Source organism: Barbatula barbatula, assembly GCF_947034865.1.
Source record: "Barbatula barbatula genome assembly, chromosome: 8".
In the NCBI taxonomy this organism is placed as follows: Eukaryota; Metazoa; Chordata; class Actinopteri; order Cypriniformes; family Nemacheilidae; genus Barbatula; species Barbatula barbatula.
In genome coordinates this window covers 18,498,466-18,515,791 of record NC_136771.1, presented here as the reverse complement: position 1 = coordinate 18,515,791, position 17,326 = coordinate 18,498,466, and the positions used below count along the sequence as shown (strand labels likewise).

The following is a 17,326-nucleotide window of genomic DNA, read 5'->3' as shown; positions in this document are numbered from 1 at the left end:
TGGGAAGGTTTTGACTGGTGATGCCAGTGCTGCAGATGTTACAAACTAATGTTATTCAAATGCTAATGAATTTATTTAAAAAATCCAACATCGGTCTTTTTACATCATCGATAATTTCCTTTTCAGGAACATCTCAAAAGTATACCGGGAAGATAGAATAGTTACGCGTGTCCAGTCAGATATTTCCCTTCAATGATGACTTGTGAGAGAAAACGAAAGTTTTGAGTACCCATTTCTTGGAAGTCTAAAAAAGACTGCTTTCGTGAGATAATTTTGGGCTTTTCATTACACAAATGAAGAAATGAAAGCACCCACAGTGTTAACCTGAAACGTGCATAAAAAATAGCTAGGGTAGATTATGTGGAAATGATTCTGCCCAAATGTTCAACTACGCATGTGACTGCATTCTGACAAGACCAGAGTTCATTTATCAACTGTGATGCACAGGATTAGGAGAACATGCAAGGAGGAAAGGAAAGACAGATAAGACTTCATTATAAATACAAGAGTGGGCGTTTATGTGCTTATCAAGCACTGACACATCAATTCAGATGAGAAGGGAACAGAAAAAGACAAACGCAAGGATCCACTAAACGCGCCCACGCTCAATGGGGTAAAAATGGAAACATTCTTTCTAAAAATACTCCCTTTCAGCTTCACCGTTGACCTTTATCGTGTCAACAAAGTTCTGGGAAAAGGTTAAATGGATCACAGCTGGGAGAGTTTGGCCCCAAAAACAAATACAAAACCACTCCTAAATGACATCTTAGGGGAAATAGCATTACTAGAAATATTGAAGTAAGTATTTAAAAGATCTGCGCCGAAAACAAAGCACAATATTTTGCTCCGCTTGCTGTGACAACTAACACATAGACTTTTATGCAACAATGCTTAGATCTGTATTGAGAAACACAATGCTCGTGAAACATGAAGATTAGAATTATGAGCAAAATATAGCTGTGAGGTGTCAGTGTTTCCCACACGATATTGAGAAACTGCCGTGTTGCTGACATCACGCACCAATGAGCATATCTGTGACATCATCATGTGCGTTTGGTCCACTGTTGGCACTTTAAATCTGTTTCTCTTCTACTCTCTGATCTATCGCATTATATTGTATTTTAACGCAACTACTAGACATAAAACAAGTATAAAATATTGACTGAACACAACCCAATAACACCTCATGTTTATTCCAACCAGCTGTTACTTTTACTGTTGCTAAAATCCTGATTTATAAACGCGACATCGTCTGACAAAATCACCATACATTTACAATGAAGAGCAGATATATGAGGTGCTTTTGGTTATATTCCTTGTTTGTCTAATGCAGCGCAGCCTTTACAGCTGTTGCTTTTCTCATCAATGTGTTGTAAATAGGAATCGTGAAAAATCTGTGGCGGGCCCCCATAGTCGAATTAATGAATGGGAAACACTGCATGTATTACGCTCAAACAACATTACTCTGAAGGAGGATGTGTGCGTTCATCGAGTCCCACTCACTAATGACTTTGTGGCTGCTATTTGGAAACAGTCGGAGGAAGGAAATTAAACCATTGTTATGAAACAACTGAGCTAAAGTGTTTTGAAATAGGGGTTGCACGAACTAGTCACTAGTCGTGGGTCATGTGATTTTGACACCGCACCATTAAGAAGTGGCGAACTGTTCAATGAGAGCCGTGATTGATATCATTTCCACCCACTTCAGTGGGATTCTGTCACGCTCCTGGACATAATATATGTTGTCTTGTCCTGTTTTCTTCCGCAACATTCACGATTTGTTCTGGCACTGTAATAGCTTGCAGGTAACGTTAAGTGCGCTGTGCTTCTGCATGCAGATATTATATTTTTGTACTTGTTCCCCCTTTAAGAAACAGAATAAATTTAAATGTTCCTCAAATTGGCTGCTGTGTCGGCTTGCTGCGATTGTCGGTGTTACCAGTGATACATGATGTCCACATGCCAACCGATTACATCACTTGTCCACTGTGGCCACGACCCCACCGTCATTTAGTGTTTTTTGTTTAGTTAAAGACCAAACTACAGTTGCGCGTCTGGCGGCTGCTGCATTCAGCATTGCGGAACAAGTGTCGCAGCAAAGATCTGCAGCAGGAGTTCAATTTTATTCATCATGTGAGAAGAATTAAGTGCTGACTGACAAGATGATGGCAGAGGCTTTTCTGTCAAATAACATGTACTAGAACATGTAAGCACTGTCATCAAGTCAGTTACGTTTTCATTTTCTTCTTGTTCCAATTTAAAAAAAAGAACAAGTGGTTTGCCATTTATTTAGCATAAACGTTTTTCGGTTTAGCTATTCCTTTCTAATTAGTTTCTTATTTATTAGGTTTTTTGCACAGTGTGTGCCATGATTACTCGATTGGTTAATATAGTTAGGGATGCACAGATCTGATATTTGTTTCAGGTATCTGTGAGGATACTGAATAAAATTCTAGATGGGGTTTCGGTGACAATTGGCCCGATTGGACATCCCATTTCCGCAATGTGATTTAGAAGTTTACAGAGATGCTGGCTTTTAAAAGGCTTCACATCGCGGCAGTGTGTAACATTATATGCTAGAAACGTGCTCTGTACGCAGGTGAACAAGCTAACATATGGAGCATAAAGCAGTCAACAGCATGGAGTGAGCAACAACATCCGCGATTTTGAGGTATTTTACAACAGCAACAAGTTCCACCGCTGTTTGCAATATGTTTCGAGGGGTGGTGATACAACTTTGAAGAAAACTAAACAGTTATAAAGAGATTTTGTCATTTATTTTAGGAATATTTTAGGAGACTAGTCATCTAAAGGGTACAGCTCCTACACGTCTATACTAAAACAAGTCGATTCAGTCAAGAAAGAAGTTAACAAAATGTTATAATTCAAATTACTTTAATTTAATGTTTCGTTGAAAAACATTTTAAACAACATACTTTAACATACGTTTGAAAAATGAATGATTCATTGTTTTTAAAAGTGTATGAGGAACAAAATGTTTCAGATGCTCAGATCTAGCATGCAATTCCTACCTGGAAATGCCAACTTGAAAGACGAGTTGTGGGGTGTTTTGAAGGAGGAAAATGGTATTTGGTTATAAGCAAACTATGTCATTTCAAAGTAGCATAATAATAATTTCACTGGAACCATGCCTACACATACTGTATTGGTTTCTTGTTGCCGCGATGCAGAAAACGCAGAAGGAAAAGTGGAATGCATGCATAAAACGTAAAACAAAAAAGATGTTGTAATTTGGTCTATTAAGTTACAAAATATGGTAACATGCCTGATAAAGGGATAAAAGGCTAAAACGTAGCCTATTACATATGCCCTACAAAAAGTTTTTGGACCGCCTTCTGAGTCATTGTTAGTTTTAGACTAATAGACTACACGATTATAAAACTTTAATTTAAACGACTGTCAAATTAGTCGTACATCCCTAAATTATTTGGACACATTTGCCAAGCTGTTGTTTTATTTAGCTGCTTTTGTTTCGGATCTTTAATTCCTATTTGCTAATTTCTCAAAAAATGGGCTGCACGCAGACGTAAGACAGTCCCTTTTTAGTTTCACAATACAAAAAAATACATTTCTAATTTGTTACTATATCAATGCTGCTTCTGAGGTTGCAAAGCATTTCAGAAATGCATGAAGCTAAATGTATGTAGGAATGAGGAACACGATTACATGAATGCACCAATTCCCATAAAACTTGTACCTGCTGTAATCTGTTCTCAAAACCAGCAGATCCATTTTAAAGAGGATAAATCTCATAATGGAGAAAAGTGATTCAAACAGACGGTTCTTTTTAAGATCTGATGCATCTTTCCATACATGAGCTAGCTTAAAAGATTTATCTAACCCTAACCGAACGGCAGTCACGCATTAAGTCATCGTTTAGATGAAAAATGTCACTTTACGGCTAACAGAGGAAAAACTGACAAGATCTGTGTGGGTGGCATAATACCAGATTTGTGTGCACAATTTAGGTGAACGGAAGAAAAATGTCCAGTGTAGTATGCGGGGAAACTTAATTTGCAATTGTAACAGAACAGCTTACCCCAAAAATGTCACTATATACTTACTGAATGCTGTAAGCTGTTATTTATTTCATGAAATAGAAGAAAAGATACTTAAAAGAATGCATGGGGTTTTCTTTTTCATACGATGACAGTTTAGAAATTACAACTTTAAATAAAAGACAAAAATATATATTTTAGGATTTGTGCTTTTTTCACAATTGGTTTTCACGTGAGAACTAACTAGGAGTGTAACGATTAAAATTACTCACGGTTCGGTTGTGTCACGGTTTTAGGGTCACGGTTTCCATTTGGTATGTGCTATGTTAAGGGAAAAGATACTGTATATAGTAGGCATGGGCCGATAACCATATTCACGCTTTAATATTCCCGCGGTTTCAAAACCACTAAAAATGTTCACTATACCGTCTCCGAGGTATGCGCAGCTTTTTCTCGTTGTCATAGACGAAAAGTAAGTTACAGGAATCCTTCAGGTTGTGTGCGAACGTAACGAGTCACATGATCCCCCCCCCCCTCCGGTTGGTACACGCAGTCAGAGGGAGTGAGTCACGTGTATAAAGGATGGCCGAAGGAGGTGAATCTTTGGAACTTTTTCCCCCGTCAAAAAACACTAAGTCTGCCGTGTGGGGATTGTTTGGGTTTCGAAAAGTTCAGACGGCAGCGGCTTGGAGGAGGAAGGACATCCAACTTGTAAAAAAATGTTTAAAAAGAGTGGCTGCTCGGGGAGGCAATACGTCAAATATGATAGCCCATCTATGGGCGCACTACCCATACTCTTCGCTAAATTCAAGGCAATGCTGTATTTAAATAAACATTTGCAACCATCTAAGAGAGTTTGCGTGTTTAGCACTGTTAAAATAAATACTATTCTGCTTTTTACCCCAAGCAAATGTAACGGAGGCCAGCTAGTGAAGAGCTGTGCAGTGTGTAAAACCTCACTCCCCGACCAACAGCGACGCGACTGCGGTCTTTAGCCTCGTAAGAGCGCCAGTCTCCCATTCGGCATTTAAATTATTTAACCTGACATGTTTACTGTTCCAAAATGTTGTATAGGTTTCTTCAAAATAAAATGTATTATGTTCAGTGGAAAAGTTGTTTTTATTGAAAAAATAACACATTTAAGAGATGTTATAGTAATACCGTGAAACCGTGACAGGTTTGTGCAAGGTTATCATACCGTCAAAATCTCATACCGGCCCATCCCTAGTATATATACCTTTTAAGGTATAGAAATTGATTAAAGTAGTCAAATATAACATAAAATTGGAAATGTACAAATTAAATACAGATGAATCATAATTGAAGCTACTGAAGCTATTTAGTCACAAGCAGTGAGTGATTTCCTTGACCTTTAACAGACAGCAGGAATATGCTGCTGTGGCTCTAAGAGGAATGCAACAGATCCAGTACACCGATACTGTACACAGTAGTTTTTGTCCGTTTCATCCGTTCACTTAACAAAAACAATAGGTTATTTCTTAAGATACTCGACAAGAGGGGCATGTTGACCTACTTCATGTGTGAATTTGTTCGTTTAAGCGCAAGACTTCAAAGACAACTCAATATTTGCGCCATGTCGGAGTCTTCTTGTGCATCATATTGCACTTAAATGTTTAAATAAGATAGGCCTGAATGAGTTTAGTTTAAACAGCAAACACCTCGCCTTTAAAGAGCAATACTTAATATACGAGAGAAAATAACTCATTTGTTTCCTTTTTAAAAAATGCTGAAATTGCATACATTAATATCTGTGAAAACTGAACCCACTACATTCCATTGCCATATTACATTAAAGATGCTATATAATACAAATACATAAATAAGAAGCATAAATAAAAGAAGAAGAATTTCAAAGGTAAACAACCAACTTCAGCGTATGCATGATGCATATCCAAGTTAGTTTTAGTTTATTTTTTTACTATTAAATAGTAATATATTTCTCCACATAAAAATACTGTGGTTAACCAGACTTATTTTGGCGAGTATAAATGCGTGTGTCTTACGGTGAATGCGTGAGACTTGAGATCCCTGTAACATGTACAGAGTTTAATGGGCTGTGCGTTAGTAATAATGGTCCGTGGGGAAACACAGTGCTCCGTGTGTACAGAATTAAAATGGATTAAAGGCGTAAAAATTCTCTCTATGATTTTTCGTATTCGAGTTACTCAAGGAATCGTTTCAGCCCTAAAATCGATACCCAAAAATATACATTTTGTCATTGTTTATCCTCACTCATATGTCGCTGTATATATCTTTCTTCCGTGGAACACAAAAGAAAACATTTTGAGAAAGGTCTTAGGGATGTCTATACAATGGAAGTCAAAGGGGGCCATTGTTGTTTGGTTGCCAGTGTTCTTAGAAATCAAATTTTGTGTTCCACAGAAGAAAGTAATTCAGGTTTGGAATGATATAAAGGTGAATCAAAGATAAAAGTATTTAAATTTATTGGTGAACTATCCCTTTAAGACATTCAGACTTTAAACATCCATTTGATTTCCTTTTTTTCTGTTGGTTGTCTTTGTTCCGTTTTCTTCTTTTGTTCTTTTCCAACTCTTATCTTAGTACATCTCATTCCTCTGCTATTTCCTGTTGCCCTAAGCAGCAACCACACCACGGCGAGGGTTAATACATTGGAATTAGCACGGCACACCTCTAAAGCCTCTGTTGACCGCACACTTGTTTCAGTTTATACGCACATACGGACACTGAGGCCATACAAAACATAACTGACTTGGGGAAAAAAAGACCATTGTTTACATTACTGAGGAGAGAAGAGTCTCTTTGGAGTGCAAAGCTTGCATATCCTGCAGTTTATACAATTGAATACAAGGCAAACAGCACAGAATCGCTTCCTTGTGCGGTGTGCATGAGACTCGTGACAACGTTGTGAACCGACACAAACGTAAAGTTCGCTGTGGCTTTCTGTTGCTATTGTGGGCAGCTGGCAGATTAATCATGCATATGTGTAAATTTGTAAGAGCGCGAGACAGAGTGTACAGGAAGAGAGAAAAAAAACATGAGACGAAACAAGAAACTTGGTAATTGCGCGAACATATTACTGCATGCCTGAAAATATGCAAGATTGCAAAACCATAACCTGCACCACAGTTTCACCATACAAAGCCCCTGATCTTACCCGGACTACTTCGCCAACAGCGCCTATGCTTGTTTGCATGATGTCATCTGTGCTGATGATAATGATAATGTGTTTACACAATAATAAAGACACAACATTGTCAAAACTGATCTGCATTTACACAGACCAACAAAAACAAGTAAAGACACTGCATTACGCATGCCAGTAGTTAGCAATACGTGCCTGTGCACATACGCATACCCAGTTAAGCCAATAGCGTTTTTCTGTGTATTTTTGTGTTTACAGTTTGGTGTATGTTATTAAATAATGAATCTCCGCTGGTTGTTGCGCTGCAGTAAATCTACACTTTGCTGGAGAAACATAAATAAGTATGAGCAGCCCAAAAACACAATTCTGTATGCTGCCATTGATGCAAACGAACAGGTAAAGCACATAAAACGTTTTAGTAAAAAACGTTGCTGTATAAATGACCCTAACTTGCACATTTTTCTGCACTTCCTCCAGACACGGAAGGATATTAGACCATCTAGCCTGAGGCTGCTAAAAGAAAACAATCCTAATGGAAAAATACAACATTACTGAACTCCATACAAAGTATTTATGACAGATCAAGACTGCATGTGTGCACGAACACGGCCTAGTCCTTACACAGGATAATCTGATAATCGTAAGGTGTTGCATTTATAACTGACTGACAATACACCAGCAAGTGGAAACCTTTTACTGATTTTTCATTGACCCGATACGTTTATCCAAAGTGACAGAATACTTATTACAGAGACCGACAACCCTTGAGAAACTGGGATTAGGTTGAAAATTCACAGATTAACCCTTGAAGGGTTTTACCATACAACCATATCATTATTACTTAAAGGGACAGCTCACCCCAAAATGGAAATCCTCCATTAATTCACTCACCCCCAATGCCATCCCAAATGTATATGACTCCCTTTCTTCAGCTGAACACAATGTTTTTTTATATAATTATAATATCCTTCACTTTATGTACATACAAATATTTCAGAATGCAAGTTACTAACTACGGGTTTGTGAGAGGAAGCAACCATTTTTGAGCTTATTATTTAGCGAAACTAAAATCCAAACACACAAATCCAAGCGCTAAATTCAAATATAGCAGCATGCCGATAATCTCATTGGCTCTTGTGTGTCACTTGTCACGAGACACACAAGAACATATGTGATAAGGTCAAGTTATTCGAGAATTTACATTTTGGCTAAACTACTCCTCAACCCCCAGTTTGCACAGAAACGGTGGCAAATAAATACACATAAAAGGGGTTTAAGGTCCTGAGAGGATCTGGGGTACGTAATGAAGGGAAATGATCTCACAAAAAAGTTTAAATACAGCTGCGATCTGTAAAGAAATTAAGCGTTAGAAACAAGACAACTTCATCAAGTAATCCCCTCGAAAACTGCAATAACGTGTTCAGATGTTAGTACTAAGAACATTTCCTTCATTTATTCCACCCTGGGCCAACAACCACTGGCATACGTTCAACCATTGTTTAGCAATCCCTCTCAAGTTTGCATCTGTGCTGGCTTGTTCTTTAGTGTCTCTAAACTCACTTGAGCCTGATCAAAATCCTAAACGTAATGAACACATCACAAAATATGAATCACTTAAAGCAGTGCTTTAAATCTCCATGGCAGCACACATGGGCCCTTAACTTCATTCCTCACATTCTTTTGATTCATTAAATTCCCGGTCTCGAAATTCACGGCTCAACATTCCCACACAGCCGCATAAATAACCAACTCAAACGTAGTTTTACAGCGGCCACAAGCAGATGGATTGTGTGCAGACATTTAAACTAACGCACTGCTGGTAATGTATTGTAATAGTAGCCCGAGTTTTAAATCAACTTCTGTGGGTTAAAATAAGAATGATCTAGTCTGGACTGTCCATAGTACTCCCTTCCGATAGATGAGTAATACGTGCCTGTAATACCACAGAAACAAGGTCCGGCCAACACCGATGAGTGTGCGTCTATATTAAGCAACAATTTAAAAACAACTTACTCGCAGTGCTTTGGAAAATACAGAAAGTGGATTGTGGAACAAATCATTACACGTTGTTGGCAAATACTGACGGGCACACCGCAACACCCCAAGAATGAGGATAACTAGAGCTTGTGGCGCCGTTAAACAAGCGGACTTGAAAAAACGTCCAAATGAAACAATGTACCCAACCCCTGAGCCCATACTGGGACGATACGTCATTTCACTTAGATGCTGTAAATCATTCGGATTAAATGGTTAAACAAGACATTTTAATGTAAACTATACGCTAAACTAGCTCCCTTAACTGAGTATTTGCAGGGTGGGACGTTTAAAATTGTACTGTATAGACAGACCACCACATCCTAAACCAATTCATACATTCTAAAACACGTTGTCTCTCGTCATTTAGAGTATTTTAGCAGTCCTTTAACTAACCTGTTGCGTCCTGTCGGCAGGATTCTTCATGATCGCGTGCCGAAAACTATTGTCCACATAAGACGCCATTCTGTCGGCGTGCATTCACGTGTAACAAACGATCTCTTTTTAAATCCCGTACATTTCCCTTTCACGCACACGACTCCTTCTTTCAGGCCGAGTCTTCGTTTCCAAACTCCATGGTTCCCCAAAAAACGAAGTGAGGCGATGTGGCCCACTTTTAGAGCCGCGGAGTGGAGTTGTGTGCAATCCTGGGGTAACAGGGGGACGTCCCAACGCCGACCGATGTTTAGCACGTACAAAAGTTTTACAACAGTAATAATCACTTTTTAGAGGGTGAGCGAATCACGTAACACCAATGAAACAATTTCGATCAAGTGCAGAAACGTCTATACATTGTCCGGAATCGGATAGAGGTTCACGGATGTGCAGGCGTAACGTTAAACTCCGTTATTGTTTGACGGTCGCTGCTCATTGGCCCGCGTCCGGTGAGCGTCTAACCGTTCTTTTGATAAAACGCGACACTAAATGTACGATATCCAGAGACGCGGCGGTTTAATAAAGTGACGTGCGTCCATAGCGACGGTACGAAGGACGGGCGGGGTACAAATGAACCGATGACAACGCCGTGATTCAGGCGTTTGTCAAGCAAGGGATTAAACCATTGGCCTCTAGCGCCCCATGTGGACGTTAAGTTCATCCAAACTTGAAATGAGATAAACCGTGTCCTTGAAACACTGGTAGATATGCTCAATGGACAAACTGTGATGTCTATTCTTGTCATTTTTAAAGAGCTTATACCCGTTTTGAATATAAACGTAAGACCTCTGATATTGTTTTTAAAATAGTTTGTTTAACATTCCCGTACTCCCATTTCAGTTTCGATGGCTTGTTCTGGATAGTAAAATACATTTCTAACAATAAACAACAATAATATTAATGACATTATATATAAACATTAGTATTATTTTTAATCAAATCCTATTTTAGAAAGTGTTAAGGTCCAGTTTATGTTGATGTTTGACATAACTTGAACATCAGTTGATGCTTAGATTAGATAAGAAAGTTTCGTTTCGAGTTTTGTTTGTAAGTGCTTAAACTTATACCCGAAGTGACCACCAGGTCGCGCTAGATTATTGCATATTGAGTGATCCCTGTGGTGTTTGCGGGTTCTCCGGGTCAGCGTGGGTTTGCAGGTACTATTGTGGACCAGTCAGCTATCTCCATGAAGAAAGGTGATTGATAAACACTCAATTATGGTTATTTGAAAAATTGCAGAAAGGTCTCTCTCTCTCTCTCTCTCTCTCTCTCTCTCTCTCTCTCTCTCTCTCTCTCTCTCTCTCTCTCTCTCTCTCTCTCTCTCTCTCTCTCTCTCTCTCTCTCTCTCTCTCCTCTCTCTCTCTCTCTCTCACTCTCTCTCTCTCTCTCTCTCTCTCTCTCTCTTGTTCTAAGCAATCATCATTCCATCGATACTTCAAGGATCCATACAAAATACAGGACAGATATAGGTTGGCATAAGACATCATTAAGAGGGAGAGAGAGAGAAAGTTTTGAAATTTTAGCTTTGATGTTTTTATATTGTAGATTTGACCATCTGGCCATATAGATTAGAAAGATGAAACATCAACACTTTGAGTACTTCCTTGTTGCCAAGGGAACACTAAGACACTTTCTGTAAGTCACAGACATGGTGGTAATTAGTGTGCTATACAGTCAGACCCTTTCCTTTTAAGTTACACAAGCCTTTCTGTTTTTTTTCAATGTGAATTGTTGAAGGTGATCAGGATGTGTACTTTTGTAATTTCAAAACTCATAATCCCCCTGTCCTGCTAATAGTTTCCACTGGTTGAAACATGGCTTTGGGAATTATTGAAGTTTTTTCATACACAAGAGCATCAGTGAGGTCAGGCTTTGCTGTCAAGTGATGGTTTCTGGCTCACAGCTGATGTTTCAATCTCACAGCAAGAAGTGTTCAGTGAGGTTCACGGCTAGGCTCTGTACAGGCCTGTTCCACTCCTCAGTAAGCCATTCTTTATTTTTTTTAAACCATTTTTATTTCTGCATCCCCTTTGCACACAAGGATGTCACACAGGAACAAAAAGGGCTGTCTGCAACAAAGTCTGAAGCATGCAGTCTTTTGGAATATCATTATATTCTAACACAAGATTATGATTTGTGACTGGGGTTTGTCATTGGGCCTATATTTAGTTACTGGTAACAGGATCCTGACACCCCTGTCTTTGTCCTGTTTTCGTACAAAGACTATCGTCTGTGTGGGCCACGTGTTGTCCTGTCGGTTGTGTCTGTCTTGTCTCTGTGTAAATGCCTTTGCTATGGTACTTGAAACGGGCCTCACTTGCGCTCGAAAAAGAGCCCTGCCCCTCCCATCATGTTGTGTACACACGAGGGTTGGAGGGGGTCGAGGGATCAAAATCATGTAAAATTACCCTCAAAGTCATATTTATTGTATGCAATGGTGTAATTACCTCTGTGTCGTTTTTATGCCTACTAAATTTCCACAAAAGCAGCTGAACGTATTTTTTTATAGCCAACCTCACGACACAGAAAATAGTTCTGTATAAACAAATGTAATGAATGGTGCGTAGACTCCTTTTATAAAGTTAAGAGTTCAATCTTAAATAAAATATTGTTGAATATATTAAATTAATATATTAATATATCCAATTCAATGAAATGTGTCTTTCATCACAAGTTTCTTCTGAAACAACCTGAGCGTGAGTAAATAATAACAGAATTTTCATTTTTGAGTGAACTCACCCTTTAAGTTCTCCCATCTGTCTGCCCTTTTTTGCTTTTTTTTTGCTTTTTGCTTCTGTGCATCTATGATTTTTGCCATCTCCGCTTTTTGCCAGATAATCGTGATGTGTTTACCTTGTTGGTCTCGGTCCTGTGGGTCTGAATTAGTTTGTCATCAGACCGTGTGGACAGCAATGTTCCCATCTCTAGCCAATGTTCCCATCTCTTGTTATTCACCTGTTCAGGGACTTTCAACCATTTACGGAAATCAGACCCATTATCTGTGTTTTTTGACGTAATAAACATTTAGGTTCATTGCAGTTGTCTTTTCCTCCTCCTTCTCCTCCTCTCTCTCTCTCTCTCTCTCTCTCTAAAAAATAGGAGATGTACCCATATTTGGCAAGTATTGTATTCTACATAAGTGTAAAAAATATAAATGTACTCTTATATTTGTAAACCTGGCCTGCGCTCTGAATGATTCTAATCATTTTCTTTCAATCTTAAGAGTCGCTGAACTGGTTGTATATGGAAATAATGAGCCGAGTATGTGATTCAGGCAGCACTTCAAAGGCATGTGTGAAAAACACTCTCATTTGTGTCTTCCTCAGAGAATCTTATTATACATGCAACATGCTGCTGCTGCTTTCTGCTGCCTGTCTCCTTCAGACGTTTCATTGTAAACTATCCCATTTGGTTTCTTAAAATAATATCTGTTTATAACCACATTTTCCGTCAAAGGGCAAACAGAGGTCTCATTTCTTTCTGAAGTTGTTCCAAAGATAAAAAGAAGTCCACATGTATCCACACAGAGGAGAATCAGCGGACCATATAAGGGTTGCCAGATGTTGATATTCAGAAACAGGACTTTTTTAATCTAGCAAAACAGCATAATCCATGGCCTATGGGTATATTATTTTGTCCATAATATATTTAAATAAAATGAACACATGCCTAATTTGAATAAAATGTTTTAAAATAAATTCCACTGAAAAAAAAGCATTAGAGCATTTTATGTCTATACAATAATTTATTGTTTATAATTTATAGTTCTTGCATAGTTGATGCTTTATCTTCATTATCTTCCCTTCTGACAACAAAGGAACCATTTGTTATCATACGGGCAGATGAAAAACACACAGGAGGGTTTGGTTCATATTGACTTATATTTTTTTTCTTGTTGTCAGCATTGAGTTTCAAACATGATTCATTTTTCAACCATATAAGTCCATCTTTGTGCAGTTGAATGACACATTTTTAAATCCCGGAATTTCGTTTATGGTTCCTTTAAGATAATGATGCCAGGAACAACACACTTTATCATATCCACTGACATCCAGAGCTCCTCCACACTAATACACCCACTTTCACACACACACCGACGCCATCTAGATGAGACATATCAATCTGGGAGACACTTCCTGTTCATGGCCCACTGGATGACGAATTAGATGCCCTTTCCAGACCGACTTATATGTAGCTACACAAATAAACACACATTTGATCTCTGTATTTCTCACGCCGTCTGTTTTCTTTGTAATTAGGTGTCAGCTGTGGCCTAATGGTTAGAGTGTTGGGCTTGTGATCAGAAGGTTGCCGATTCTAATCTCAGTGCCAGCATGACATGACTGAAGGGCCCTTGAGTAAGACACCTTACTCCTGATTGCTCTGCAGTAATGTGCCACTGTATAAAACTACTTGTAAATCGCTTTGGAAAAAAAGCGTCTGCCAAATGAATAAATGTAAATGTAATTGATGTGTGTTCTGTTCCTCCCTACAGTGTTTTCTGTTAAGAAAGCTAATAAATTAATAAATGCTTATAAAATACATTCCATTAAATCTCATTGTTTTATTTACTTAATAACAAGGTTTAAGAGTATGTGAAATGTAAATACACACTGTAAAATGCTGGGTTATTTTCAATCCAGTGTTGGGTGGGTTAAAAGTGGACAAACCCAGCAGTTGTGTTGTAAATTATATGATGGTTTGTTTGGGATTCATTTATTTAACCCAACTGTTTTTTTTATTAATTGTTTGACCCAATGATGAGTTGAAAATAACCCAATAGAGCAGATGAACCACCAGAGAATACGCTAATGCCAATGCTAAGGCTAAGGTTTATAAAATTATATTTCCTTTTGACAACATTTTATATAATTTAATACAAAATAATTAGAATGTTATTCCCACTTTTTTACATTTTATTTCAAGCTTTAACGGAGCAGTTCACTTAAAAATGAACATTCTGTCTTCATTTACTCACCCTCAAGGAAATTGGCTACACATTTCTTTGTTCTGCTGAACACAAAAGAAGATATTTTGAAGAACTTATATGAGCACAGTAGATACAATAAATCACACGATGCATAATTCAATTGTGTATGATTATATCTATAACTTTCACTAAATATCAAGCCCCGGGAGATAAAAATGTTTGTCGATGACGGAACATCCACATCTGCTTTAAGAAAGGAAGCGAGACATTTAGAGATATCAGAATTCATCACAACACACAGAGTTCACTTGAAGTTCATTTTCTGCTTTAAAACATTAAGCTGTTCCCCTGTGGGTGCATTAGAGAAATCTCTGCCAATGACCAACATCAGTCCAACGTAATATATGCCGACATACCACCAGCAGCACATGTTATGACAATACAATCTCAATCTTCTTATGACCCCTTTTATTTCTAAGTAATGGAGGCTTTAATGATGAAACCCATTCTCTTATGATTGATGTATGAATGAACCAAGCTTCTGAGCATTTGAGGAAAAATTATAATTCTCTCATTCATTGCCAAAAGCAGACAGAGGAACAGTATCGGAAGCACCAGAGGATCATTAGAGCAAGTGCTTTGACACAATGTTATTAGCGTGTCAGCACTGCCGTGAGTTCTCCGCTCTCCCCTTCCCTTTTACAGATCAATTGCTTTTGCTCTTTTGTACAGTGGAAAACAATCCCTATCTCATCCACATGTTTTTATCATGTTGTGTGCTTGTCCTTTTCAGCTTCATTAGCGAATAACTTTTCTTAGTACAAGGATTTGGATTAAATGGGCTACTTAATTCTAAGGCGTGGATAATACCAGCAACCTCATTTTTGCTTCATGTGTTTGGTTGTCAGAATTTCCACTTGTTTTAAATGTGTAGTGGCCCAGATTTATTCAAGAAAGTGTTTGTGCTGGGTATTTTCATGTCATTACCTGGCATATAGGTCATTCCCAGGCATATAGGTCATTCCCACTGAGGAGCACATTTTAAAAATGTTTCTCTTTGGATAAGATATTAAGTTCACAGTTTTGAAACATGGAAATCATGTAAGTATTGCATAACATCATATCTATTTTGAACTTTTGATTAAAAAGTAACAAATTAGTGTAAGGAATATTCTAAGTTATCTTTCTTTCAAACAAAATACACTTTATCTTATTTCGACCTGTGTGAAATCAAATTAAAATAATAAACTGCGCAAGTTTGGTTTATCATATAAAATAAAATACTTCTATGTTACAAGCATATTCCAACACTTCTTGGTTTTAATGTTGCAAAGTCCTAAGTAACAGGAATGTCTCATATACTGTACATGCCAGTAATTCATGATGGACATCAACACAAATAACGACAGTGGTGAACTTTATACCATGGATATAAATAACTAGATGCCGCAATATCATCTGTGTCTATAAAGGGTATGCATAGATGTTACTTTCCCTCGTTTTGGTCGCTCATGCTTAAGGCGTCTCTTCGACTTACAAAGGAATCAGGTGTTCCTGGACACTAGAAATGTTGCAAGGACATTTGTTTCACAGATATGGCAACCCTGCCAAGTTTACTGTATATGCGCGACGCTTGCAGGCGGATTTCTGCTGACTATTTTAGAGGATTACCATTGACCTGCCTGACACAGAAATAGGTTCACTTGACAGCTTTCACATTAGCGATTTTTCCCGTTCCAAACTAAAGCTCAAGTTGGAAAGCCCCCTAAATCCTTGGTGTTTCGAGTCAGATCCGTGAGCGTGGCTTGTTGGTTTTGACTAAATCCGTGGTGTTTCAAGTCTTACGAAACCTTTACCCTAACCCACACCCTAACTTAACTCTAACCATAAAAACTACCTATGATTTTTAAACTTGCCAAAAACACAGTTGTGCGATGACGTCAGACTCAAACACCAAGGATTTAGTGAGAGCCGAATTGGGAACTCTCAGGACCCAATTCAGTAGGTAGTTATAGTGTCAGATCACAAAGTTGTTATCTCGATGTGTTGTTTTATGTCTAACCGAAGCTGCGAAACCAGCTAAGTACGCTGGGTAATATAAAAGCATATGTCAAAATATACGTTTGCGAAAAACATATATAAGCTTGACGTAAACATATACGGCAATATTTCTGGGTCAACATTTGTTTAACAAAGAAAAACAAAACTTTTGATATTTTAAAAATACCATGGTTTTAATTTAGTAAATAACTGAAACAGTAGGAACAAGATTTGTTTGGCTTCACTACCCATTGCCTAATTTTTGTACTATTAAATGAAGCATTTAGTGAAAAAGATAATAATGGTAATTTTTATAAAGTACTGGAGACAATTGTCATGATTCTGCCTGCTCTTGTCTTGATTTTCTGGTCTAGGGGCAGAATCATGACAGACCCACGTGTTTTATGTGGAGAGAAACATATTATTGTCAATCAGGACATAATATGCGTTCTCTCCTGTCTCGTCATTTGGCCCCGCCCCTCTCGTTCCTAGTATAGCTTTCCTCCTGTGTCGCATTACCCACTCCTGCCCATCGTTATCTCCTTTGTTAGTCTCCCTATATAATACCCTCTTGTCCATTGTCTTGTGCTGGTTCGTTATACTTGTACCTGAATACTTGTACCCTGTTCATGTATCTTGTTCATGTATCCTGCCCTGTTCCCAGTCTAGTGTATGTTTGGTTTCTAAGTTCCTTGTTTAGTCCTAGTTGTTTATGTTTGCCCC

The 17,326-nt window shown here is 38.1% G+C and overlaps 1 protein-coding gene across 4 annotated transcripts in view; it reads right to left on the bottom strand.

The window, feature by feature from the left end:
- Window positions 1-10,275, bottom strand: part of rapgef2a (Rap guanine nucleotide exchange factor 2a) — a 32,452-nt gene extending 22,177 nt beyond the window's left edge. For 2 of the 4 annotated variants that reach the window (XM_079462682.1, XM_079462684.1), the window contains exon 1: window positions 9,595-10,275. In XM_079462682.1, coding sequence (XP_079318808.1) covers window positions 9,595-9,678 — 84 coding nt within the window. In that variant the 5' untranslated portion in view covers window positions 9,679-10,275. The remainder of the gene's footprint in view (window positions 1-9,594) is intronic. The other 2 variants (XM_079462681.1, XM_079462683.1) reach the window with 1 other exon arrangement.
- Window positions 10,276-17,326: the final 7,051 nt, after the last annotated feature.